This window comes from Acromyrmex echinatior, chromosome 6, assembly GCF_024713525.1.
Source record: "Acromyrmex echinatior isolate Ae372 chromosome 6, ASM2471352v2, whole genome shotgun sequence".
NCBI classification, from domain to species: Eukaryota; Metazoa; Arthropoda; class Insecta; order Hymenoptera; family Formicidae; genus Acromyrmex; species Acromyrmex echinatior.
In genome coordinates, this window is record NC_141857.1 from 11,043,760 (window position 1) to 11,056,537 (window position 12,778).

Here is a 12,778-nt window from a genome sequence, read left to right on the forward strand (position 1 = left end):
AATACTAAGTACCAACCCAATTAATAGTAGTTTTAATTTTTCTTCAAGGATATTCTTATTGAAGATTTTCCTATTCCAACCTAAATAATGGCAACTTTAATTCTCTGTCAAAATTATTACTTTTTGAAAAAAATTAATGTATCAAATGAAAAATTAAAACTTAGATGCTACAATCTTAACTAATCAAGTTAAATTCTATTCAAATTAAAAAGTAAAACACAAACGGTACTGTCTCTTGTTATTTATTTAACTCTAATATGTATCATTCGTATAAAAAAAATTTGATATCAACAAAATTGGCGTCAAGTGAAATTTCTCAAAATTTTATCTATTATTCGTAAAAAAGATTTGATATCAAAAATTGACGCAAATTAAATTCCATGTAATTCGGATTTCAAATTAAATAAATAATATTAATGTAATGATATGTATCATTCAACTGTAATGATATGTATAATATATATATAATAGTTCAACATCTTAACATTTAGATTGTAGTGGCACTTCATATTTAAAGTAATATAAATAAATAGTAAACTTTATTCTTATTCAGTGTAAAGTTTATATTAAATTTATTATTACTTTTATTATTACTTTTAAATTATAATTACTTTTTAATATATATTTATTTTTATTAATTACCATTCTAATTTTAAATTGTTTTTATAGTTTTTCTTACTCGATCTAGCAGCGCCAAATGTTTTGACATAAAAAATTTTTCTATTTAAATTAAATTTTTTCGTTTTATACGGTTAACTCTTTAATTTTTTGTGATAACACTTAAATTGAGGTTTTCTCTTGTTGGTGTTTTCTTTGTTTTCTCTTTTTTTTCTTTTTCCTTTTTCTTTCACTCTTTTTGGTTTTAATTTCGATATTTAAATTTTCGATGTAGAGGAGTTCCATGACAAGATAATTTTTATTCACAGTTTTTATATATGTTAGTTTATGTTGTCTATGAGGAAGGCTCAAAAGTGAGCCGAAACATGTAAACGCGTTTTAGTGAATAAAGAAGTTTCATACTTCATAGGTGTTCTGCGCTTGACTCCTACTGCCCGTATCTTTTCCAGTTCTTTGATTTATAAGGACTTGATTAGTTTTATTTGTTATACGGATTTATTATACTCAGGCTGTAAATATGCATCCATCTCAATATTCTTTTTTTCAATTTATTCCGTTTTTGGATCGGGAACAGTTAGATTACTAAAGTCATGGATTAAGTTACGTATTTGTTTAACTAAAAGTCTTTTACACGCTAGATAAAATACTGTATCGCAAACAATATTATCCCACCTCACCTGCATCGGCTGCATAGTTTTAAATTGGAATTTTTTGGGAACAGTTCAGTTAAAAAATTTGAATATATTAGACATCATGTGTTGTGAATATCTTGAAGTATTGAATGATACTTACAGGAAAATAGATTCCACTTAGGTACAGCTTTTTTCCAATTTGCACATGCTATTTCCCGTTGCTTTCCTATCCATATTTGCGACGCCTTTTTTGATAAACAGGGGAAATCTTCATACCTTTTCTTTTTACGCGAAAGGAGTAGAATTGATTCAAAATGTTGCTGGCTGTTGAAACAGAGAAAAATTATTAAATAATAATATTAGAAATATCAGTTATTATCAGAAGACAGTGTCCGCTGTTGATGTTGATCATGAACGCGTTTACATGTTTCGGCTCACTTTTGAGCCTTCCTCATAGACAACATAAACTAACATATATAAAAACTGTGAATAAAAATTATCTTGTCATGGCAGGGATCGAGTATTGGAGGGTAGTGTTAGGTTGTCATTGTATCCTAACGTACAGAATCCAAATGTTGAGACAATTAGAAAAATACAGATTGATCCTTTCTTCCACTGATTCCTTCTCTTTCATTTACGTCACAAAGGAATGGTTCGTGAATTTGTCAACCGTTTCCATACTTCCTAATATATAAAACTTTTTACAATTGGAAGATAATTTTGTCTTACCTTTGAACAATAGATTAAATTTAACGGTTGATTTTATTAAGTATATTGAAAGTAATATTTACAAATTGCCTATTGATGAGCGGATCTCGATCTCGAACCACTCACTTCCTGTATTAAATAACTTAATTTCTTATTTCCTACATTGTACGAAGGTAGATAGGAGTTTGTCACAGCGAAAGACACTAAGGTTTTTTTAAGGGATATGAATAATAGAATTATTTTTATTCGTGCGGATAAGGGGAATGTGACGGTAGCATTGGATAGACAGGTGTACATTTCAAGGATAAATGAGATGTTTCAGGATATGAATACTTATGAAGTGGTGAAACCGATCCGACGAGGAGAATGGTAACGGGCTTACGCGCTTTATTAGTTAGTTGAAAGGAAAAAGAGTATATAACTAATTCCACATATAAAAGTTTGTTATGTAATGATGGGATATTTCCGAGGGACTACGCTCTTCCGAAGATACATAAGCAGGACTGCCCCTTTCGTATAATAATTTCTTGGATAAATAGTCCTTTGTATTCGTTAGTAGTGTTTCTTCATAATATAAAAACAATTCCTAGGCACATAGTCATATCGAAAATAGTTTTAAACTTGTTAAGGAACTTGATGGTAGACGTTTGAGTGATGAAGTTAATGTCACTAGATGTTGTAAGCCTCTTCACTAACGTCTCCATTGACTATGCGATGGATTACAGATCATTGGCGATTTATTTCTAGAGATTATTGTTTACCGGAGGAGGAATTCATCAAAGCGGTTCAGTTTGTTTCAGATTCTACTTTCTTTGGTTTTGATAGTGTTATATATAGGCAGAATTACGGGCTCTCCGTTGTCTCCCGTCATTGCGGATCTAGTTATGCGAAAACTGGAAGTTAGAGTTTTGTCTTTGATTCGGTTTCCATTACCCTTTTACTATAGATTTGTTAATAGCACATTATTTGTGGCACCTACGTCTTTGGTTGATTCCATTCTCTTTAATCTCATCTATTTTTAATTCTCAGCATTCTAAGCTTCAGTTCACTATGGAGGTAGGGGATGATAGATTGAATTTTTTGGATGTTACAGAGATTAGGGATAATGAGTTGATAGAGTTCAATTGGTACAAGCCGACTTTTTCGTGTAGATATTTGAATTTTTGATCACAGCACTCGATTTCTCAAAAAACAGGTACAATCGCGGGATTAGTTGATAGAGTAGTTTTGCTTTCGAATCCTAAATTTCACTTTGATAATTTGTGTTTCATTATTAAAGTATTGTTAGAGAATGATTATCCATTGAACTTTATATTTGAAAATATGAACAATCGTTTGAAGAAAATTATTATGGCTAGTAATAGGAAGAGTGTTGTTAATGATAATAGAGTTGAAGTAGTGCAGCCTTCGTTGTTCACTGTTCCTTTTGTTCGTGGTATTACTGAGAAATTTAGTAAATTGAATAGCGAGCGTATGAGGGTTTCGTTTTATAGTACTAATAAATTGCGAGAATTCATTAGGGTACATAAGGATCTTTTACCGCGTGACAAAAAGTCGAATATTATTTATAAGACCTCATGTAAGAGTTGCGATGCAAGTTATGTGGGACAGACGTGTAGACAGCTGAGGTCAAGAATCACGGAGCATAAAAATCACATCCGATGGAACACGTCTACTCGTAATGTCATAACGGAACATCTGTTACAAGAAGGTCATGATTTTGATTGGGACAACGTTACAATACTGGACGAGGAGCCTCACTACAGGAAGGGATCGATTTCGGAGATAATATTCATCAGGAGACAGGAGATGCATGGATTCAACCTGCAGACGGATATGGAGGGGCTTCTCAAGGCCTACCTCTCGATCATAGATAAGCTATAAAGGCTTGAGTTGTTGTCACGTCTATTCAGTCAATGTCGTTCGTATGCAGTAATGAGTCTTTCTGGCGTGTTTATCGATTACTTTCCAACTTTCTTGTTCTTGGAATTGATTAACGCTTTAATGTTATATTTTTCCATTTATTATTTCGGAAAATTACTAGCTAAAAAACAAGAAGTAATTCACTATGTCTGACTGGCCAACGTTATTAGGAACTGGTTCTTGAATTATTTTTATAGTAATGTTTGTGATATGATGCTATGTGAGCATCCTTATATTTGCTGGATAATTAATTATAATCTTAAAGTTGTTTAATAAATTAGTTTTCCATATTCTATTTTACAATATTTCCTAATTTCTTTTCTTTTTCCTTTTTCTTTCACTCTTTTTGGTTTTAATTCCGACATTTAAATTCTCGATGTATGATCCTAATGACAGGATAACTTTTATTCACAGTTTTTATATATATTTATGTTGTCTCTGAGGAAGGTTCAAAAGTATGTCGAAACATGTAAGTGCAGTTTTTTAGTGAATAAAAAAGTTTCCCAATTTATAGGTGTATTGTTGCGCGGACGTCTTCTGCGCTTGACTCCTACTGCCCGTATCTTTTTCAGTTCTTTAATTTCATTTAAGAGGAATTTAAACCATTTGGATTAGAATAGGAAGATCCTTCAATAAGATATACGTATACTTAAGAATTAAAATTAAAGATGGTACCATTCATTGCATAAAAATTAAAGATTGTACCATTTGGATTAAGTAAATAATAATAAAGATAGTATCAAAACATATAAAAAATAAGAGCATAAAAAACCACAGCACATGTTATAGTTTGTGATATTTAATTATTATTACATTAATTAAAACATTAAACGTTTCGGCCACAATCTGGCCATCTTCAGTAATTCAATAATATTCTTAAAACGCAGAGTTACATCTAGTTGACATTAAATTCAACAGTCGGGAGTTGTAATTAAATAAACATGTTCTTTTCTATGTGAAGATGCTTCATACAATAATGTTACAACGCCATGTCATATCAAAAAAAGTGTAAAACAAGAATTTCCAGATTCTAATTTAAATAAAATTGTATATATTAATATCTTCTAGTCGGAATATAAAGAATCATTACCTGTTTTACAGCAAAAAACTAAACGATGAATCTCAAGTACTTCTTTTGCACAATTAGAATTTTGTTGTGACATTATGTGTTGTTATTTGTCCTATCATGTATTTTACCACTATTTATATATCTGAGTCAACAGTTTAGAAAGTTCTAGAATTATTTATTAAAGGAAAGAGAGATCCTTCTTTAGAAGAGGAAAATAAACATCAGGCAAACCTTCCGTGTCACTTTGCTTATTGATACCTCTTGTTTGTCTTTTTATATGTATCATTTCCGAAATTCTTCTTTTCATTAACGATTGTTCTATATCTAAAATTCTTATATTATCCCAATCTAATTCATGCATCTCATTCAAACGGTGACGTGAAACCACTGAAATTTCGGAAGAAGGTTTTTTTATGTCGGCCTTATGTTCTTTAATCCGAGTTTTTAATTTCTTTTTAGTTTGGCCAACATAAGACGATATTTTTTATATGTTTTAATATTATAATCACGTTAGTTTTCAAGATAAAAGATAGTATTATTTTACTTTTTATTTTGATAGTAGAATTTAACTTGGCGCCAAAGTTGTTAATATCAAATCTTTTATACAAATGATATATTGAAAATTTTACAACATATTACACATTCCATTCGTTTTTCTGTCTGCTGGCTTTCTTTTCGTCTCGCCGCCGCCAAATTCATATCGGCGAATAATCAATAACTCAGTTTCTTTCAAAACTTTGTTTGCGAATTTCCAGTCATTATTATTAATTAAAAGCGATTGTAACATCACTATATTCTGTGTAATGGTTATGCCTACTGTACTCTTGTCATTTACAATTTAACTAAATGATATCAACTATGTTTTTTATCTCATGCTTTAATAGTCAGAATTATTCAAACTATTATGTTCATTTACTTTCATATTTTGTAATATTTTGTATGCTACTGTTCTGGGAGGCATAGTAGCAGCAGTGTGCCGATGCCTCATCATTTGTGTATCTAATGTATCATACAAAACGTAATTCCGTAATAAATAAATTGAAATATATCATTAGATTAATATTCATTATTTATTTAATTTGGCATAGTATAAAGAAATAGGATTTAAGTTGGCGCCAGTTCTTGATATCAAATCTTTTATAGGAATGATACATATCATTATAGTTAATATTATTTATTTAATTTGATATCCGAATTATATGGAATTTAATTTGCCAATTGTTGATATTAAATTTTTTTTACGAATACATAAAATTTTGAGGAATTTCACTTGGCACCAATTTTGTTGAAATCTTTTATATATATATACATATCATTAGAGTTAAGTAAATGATAAGAGATAGTACCATTTGTTTTACTTTTTACATAATTTAATAGAATTTAACTTGATTAGTTAAGATTGTAGTATCTGAGTTTTTCTCTTAATTTTTTATTTGATACATTAATTTTTTTCGAAAAGTAATAATTTTTAACTGAGAATTAAAGTTATCATTACTTGGGTTGGAATAAGAAGACCTTCAATAAAAATATCCTTGAAGAAAAATTAAAACTACTAATTTGGTTTGATACTTAGTACTATACAAAGAGTCGATTTAATCAACTCGATTAAACCGAATTCGTGATTACTGTCAGTTATAAGTGATCAATTCTACTAAACAGCAAACACAATTAGTCAATTCCACGGCCAATTAAGTAATTGGCATTGGTGAAATCCGCCCAAATGATTCTTGACGAAAAGCACGCATGCTTAGCGCTTTATTTACTTTTTTTTAAAAAGGAAAGTTTGTAAATAACAAGAAAGTATACAATTTGTTTTAAATACGGAGCGCCACTACGGTCGAACGAATAGATTATTTATTTATTTATTTATTATGTTATATTATATTATTAGGTGTAGTAAAAAGAAATCCATTATTTTTACTACACCTAATATATTATATTATATTTTATTTTAACGATTCGAAGAGTGCGAATGCACTATGCAATAAGCGCGATTCGTCGCGCGCGATGTCGCGCGTAACGCAAAGATAAGGTGTAAAGAAGGATGGAAAGAAGGAAGTAATAATTGTGGACACTGAGATATTTTTGTTTTTTATTTATAGGATATCTACTATTTATATTTACTATTTTTATAGGATATTTACCGTATTTTCCTTTTACAGCTTTCTATTGCTCTCTGGTACGGACTCTTTTCGCAATTAAGTAAAAGTTTTTATTCTACCGCAGATTCGAATGTAAGAGCGCATAACGGTATTATAAGGTCGTGCGCGACGTAACCTAATGCCGCTGAGAAGAAGGATGGAAGGAAAAGAATAAATGCTAAGTTAAGTTAATCTATATAGAGTGTTTCTTTTTAATCTAGCCAGACGAATATTTCAAATGCTGTTGAGTTTATAGGAAAATGTGTCAGACAAAAGTTGTAGAGTGCGGAGGAAGACACAAGATGGTGGCCTTGAATTTTTGATGAAGGTCAAACTGAAGGTCATTTCAAGATCATTTTTGATTTTTTTAATGGAATGTAATATTTTTCATTGCATATTCTGAAAGAGCATAAAATTCTGTGTTAAAGTTGTCCGACACATTTTTCATGAAAATCCATTTTATTGTGGAAATTTAGTAATTTAAGCAAAAAAATTCGTAAAAAGAATCATGCATCAAGTTGTACATGTTCATGAACATTTTTCGTTCTTAGAGTTACCCGGAATCAATGGCGTGGACGTGACGAAAATCTGATTCCATTGGGGTACTTGATTTACGTGAGTTCCCTTGCCTCTCACTACGTATCAGACTACTGTAACATTACAGGAGATGTTCAAAAACGTCTCCTCCAACGGCTAGGCACATGTGCAATCGACGTTCAAGTGAAAGTCATTCTTCGTAACATTTCTTCAGGAATTAATGCCATTGCATTAGGTATGCGATTCTGCATGTTATCGGGATGTTGTTGGCTCTGTAGCAGAAGCAATCCCTTTCACGTAACATAAAAAATAATCGCGCATACGATGTAAGGTCTGGTGAATTCGGTGGCCAGCGAATGAAATCATTTCTGCCTACCCAACGTTGAGAAAATCTTTCATTTAAATAATCTCGGACATACGCGGGCGTCATCATTCATTTACGTTCGTACGTCCATTATTGCATTCTTACACGTATTGAGTTCGTTTTTAGGCAACATTTCAGTTATTACAAAAGAAAGAAGTATCGGTTGATTACTTACATGATTTGACAGAATTACTCATATGTATGCTTCATAAAATGTCACCGTATGAGGTACATCTTAAGTTGTTTTAACGAGAACGTAGCATTGCAACAATGGGTGATTATTCACCCACGGAAACTGTAGACATAATTGAATACGACAAAAGTAATGAGAATGCTAGAGAATGTGCTCGTCTTTATGCACTTCGATTTTCAAATCGTCGACATTCTCGTCAAACAATTTCAAATCTCATCGCTAGAGCACGTGATGTCGATTGAAACGTCAACGAAAGAAAAAAGATCGCCCAGAGGATACCGTGTTGAATATCGCTATTTTGGGGATGGTTGTACTCAACCCGCATGTAAGCGCAAAATCAGCCTCGAATTGAACATCTTTTTTTGTATAGTAAACCGAGTTTTAAGGGCGAATCACTTCCACCCGTACCACATTGAAAGACATCAAGCTTTGACTGATGATCAGAAAGGGATACGCGTTCAATTTTGTCAGTGGGCTTTGCAAAGACTGGAAGAAGATAACACTTTTTTCGACAGGATGCTTTTTAGCGATGAGGCCTCATTCCACAATAATGGAGCTTTAAATCGCCACAACTCCCATTACTATGCAGACGTTAATCTCTTTTGGTTACGTCGCGTAGACAATCAGCATCAATGGAGGGTCAATGCTTGATGCGGAATATTGGATGGGCAAATTGTTGGACCATACTTTTTTAATGCCAATTTAAATGGAGCGATGTACCTGCAGTTTTTGCAAAATGATCTGCTAGGATAATTAATGGAAGACATCAATTTGCAAACTCGCAGGAACATGTGGTTCCAACACGATGGCGCCCCGGCACTCTGCGGGTGTTGTCCGCTATTATTTAAATGAAAGGTTTCCTCAACGTTGGGTAGGCAGAAATGGTTTCATTCGCTGGCCACCGAATTCACCAGACCTTACATCCTGCGATTATTTTTTATGGGATTACGTGAAAGGGATTGCTTCTGCTACAGAGCCAACAACTCCTGATAACATGCAGAATCGCATACATAATGCAATGGGATTAATTCCTGAAGAAATGTTACGAAGAACGACGCTTTCACTTCAACATCGATTGTACATGTGCCTAGCTCCCGTTGGAGAAGACGTTTTTGAACATCTCCTGTAATGTTACAGTAGTCTGATATGTAGTGAGAGGCAAGGGGACTCACTTTAATCAAGCACCCCGAACGTGAGAGGCAAGGGGACTCACGTAAATCAAGTACTCCAATGGAATCAAATTTTCGTCATGTCCACGCCGTTGATTCCGGGTAACTCTAAGAACGAAAAATATTCATGAACATGTACAACTTGATGCATGATTCTTTTTACGAATTTTTTTGCTTAAATTATTAAATTTCCACAATAAAATGAATTTTCATGAAAATCATGTCAGACAACTTTAACGTAGAATTTTCTTTCAGAATATGCAATGAAAAGTACTACATTCCATTAAAAAAAATTAAAGATGACCTTGAAATGACCTTCAGTTTGACCTTCATCAAAAACTCAAGGCCACCATCTTGTGTCCCCCTCCGCACTCTACAATTTTTGTCTGACACATTTTTCTATAAACTCAACAGCATTTGAAATATTCGCCTGGCTAGATTAAAAACAAACACCCTGTATATCTATTATTTATATATAAAAAACTGGTTATACATTTATGATTCAAAATATTGTCCATCGCTGGCCACTACTTTTTCCCATCTTTTGGGCAGCATACGAATCCCGCGTCGAAAAAACTGGTCATCTTTTGAGGCGATCCACGAATCGATCCAATTTTTGACTTCTTCATAAGACCAGAATTGCTGGTCAACCAGATCGTGTGCCATTGATCGAAACAAGTGATAGTCAGAGGGAGCAACGTTTGGAGAATACGGCGGGTGGGGTAGGACTTCCCATTTCAACGTTTCCAAGTATGTCTTGACCACTTTCGCAACATGGGATCGAGCATTGTCATGCTGCAAAATCACTTTATCGTGTCTCTCGTTGTATTGCGGCCGTTTGTTTTTCAATGCTCGGCTCAAACGCATCAATTGCGTTCGATACTGATCGCCTGTGATTGTTTCGGTCGGTTTTAACAGCTCATAATATACTACGCCGAGCTGGTCCCGCCAAATACAGAGCATGATCTTGGAACCATGAATATTCGGTTTGGCCGTCGACGTGGAAGCATGGCTGGGAACTCCCCATGATTTTCTGCGCTTGGGATTATCGTAATGAACCCATTTTTCGTCCCCAGTCACAATGCGATGCAGAAAGCCCTTCCGTCTTTGCTTTTCAAGCAGCTGTTCACAAGCAAACAAACGTCGTTCAACATCTCTCGGCTTCAACTCGTACGGCACCCAATTTCCTTGCTTCTGAATCCCATGGCTTTGAGACGTTTTGAAATGGCTGATTGAGTCACTCCTAATGATCGTGCCAATTCTTTTTGATTTTGACAAGAGTCTTGATCAAGTAATGCCTTCAATTCTGCATCTTCGAAAACCTTCTCTCTTCCACCGCTATGCTGGTCTTCGACATGAAAATCACCGTTCTTGAAGTGTTGAAATCACTTATGACACGTTCTTTCACTAATAGCGACTTCACCATAAATATTTGAAAGCATTCGATGAGCCTCAGCCGCAGATTTCTTCATATTGAAGCAGAAAATTAAAACCTCCCGCAAATGACAAGAATTTGGCTCGTAAACTGACATTTTCAATCGAGAATAACTTTATGATGCAGACACAAATCGACTAATGTTTCTATGGGATTATGTTGACAGATGCCCAAGTTTATTGTGTGACGTCTATGATCTATTTATTTCGATCACCACTTATCGCTAAAGCCATCTATACGAAAACCGAATGAAAGTCATACCTAATATATATATATATGTATATATATATATATATATATACATAAATATTACTTGTTTCAAGTAAATAATAAGAGTATTTTAAAATTATAAATGTGCGTGCTTAAAAAGTGCGTGCGTGCGTGCGCGCGTGCGTGCGTGCGCGCGTGCGTGCGTGCGTGCGTCTAATGAAGCCATAATCACACTAGCGATTGCCGATTGAATTGAGATTGCGATTGGCAATTGGCGATCTACAATCATTCAATCACACTCACGATTTGTAGTTAGGAATTGTGGCCGCTACAATCGCTCATTCGTGTCTGAAATGAAAAATAACATCGAAAAAATGCGAAGAAATATTAATCAATATTGGCAATTGCGGGAGCAAGAATTGATTGTGATAATTATTATGCTCCTTGCAAGTAAACGTATCAACAAGAGAATTTGTACGCATCGATGGATAGCAAGAAGAAAGAAAAAAGGATTATATCATAACCTTTTCTTGGAACTCAGTCTAGAAGATCCTAATAGATTCAGGAGGTGTATACATAAGAGTTTACATTCTTTAATGTACATCTGAAAAAGAAATATTAAAATAATCAATTAATAATATTTATTACAGGTGCTTACCTATATACATAGCAACTTTGGAAGAACTTTTAGAGAAAGTTTCTCCACTCCATTGAAAAGAAGAATACATATGAGAAAAGAATACATTTGAGAGAAAGTATTTCAGCAGCAGAAAGACTTTCTTTAACTTTGCGACATTTGGCTACAGGTTAGATTAAATATAATTGCTTTTGTTTATGTTTTGTATTTTATTTTTAGGAGAGACACAGGAATCCTTGTCATTAACTTTTAGAATAGGTCAAAGCACAATATCTGGCATCATAAAAGAAGTATGTCGAGCTATCATGACTGTATTAAAGGTAAAATATTTAAAAACTCTTTCTACTGAAATGAAGTGGCAGGAAATTGCACGAAATTTTGGTGAACTATGGCAATTTGAAAATTGTATAGGTGCAATTGATGGGAAACACTGTAGAATTGACTCACCACTTAGATCAGGGTCACTTTTTTATTGTTACAAGGATTTCTTCAGTATTGTTTTAATGGCAGTTGTCGATGCTTATCTACGCTTTATATACGTTGATATTGGGCCAAATGGACGAATAAGTGATCCGAGTGTATGGAATAAATGTACTCTCAAGGCTCGTTTAGAAAGCAATAGCCTTCATACATATTTCGGATCCATCTCCACTATTTGGCACAAGAGAAATGTTTCCTTATGTGTTAATAGATGATGAAGATTTTCCTTTAACAGAGAAACTCCTTATACTGTATCCTGGTTCTCAGTGCTCTGGTAGAAAAAAATCGAAAAATTTTCAATTATAGGTAAGATACCTTTTTAAGAATTAAATGTCAAAATTCTCTTGATTATGATCTTATTGATAATGGATCGATGGTAATACTGTATTATACATTTCTTTAGATTGAAGAGCTAGACATTGCTCAGAAAATGCCTTTGGTAATCTTGGAACGAGATTCCGGATATATCGAAGTGCAATGAGATGATTCAGATGATGTTGAAAAGATAATAATGGCTTGCTCTCTTCACAATGTGTTACGGAGTAAAGTTGTTGGCAGGGCCATGTATACACCTCCATCATTTATTGATGAAGAAGATATAATGTCAGGTGAAATCAGACCGGATGATTTCCGGGAAGAGTCAGCAAATGGTTTAATAAACC

The 12,778-nt window shown here is 33.5% G+C and overlaps 1 protein-coding gene across 4 annotated transcripts in view; it reads right to left on the reverse strand.

Annotated features, from left to right (window-relative positions):
• Window positions 1–756: 756 nt before the first annotated feature.
• LOC105148557 (intraflagellar transport protein 81 homolog) overlaps window positions 757–12,778 on the reverse strand; it is a 588,627-nt gene continuing 576,605 nt past the window's right edge. For all 4 annotated transcript variants that reach the window (XM_087406976.1, XM_087406970.1, XM_087406966.1 and 1 more), the window contains one exon: window positions 757–1,574. In XM_087406976.1, coding sequence (XP_087263102.1) covers window positions 1,370–1,574 — 205 coding nt within the window. In that variant the 3' untranslated portion in view covers window positions 757–1,369. The remainder of the gene's footprint in view (window positions 1,575–12,778) is intronic.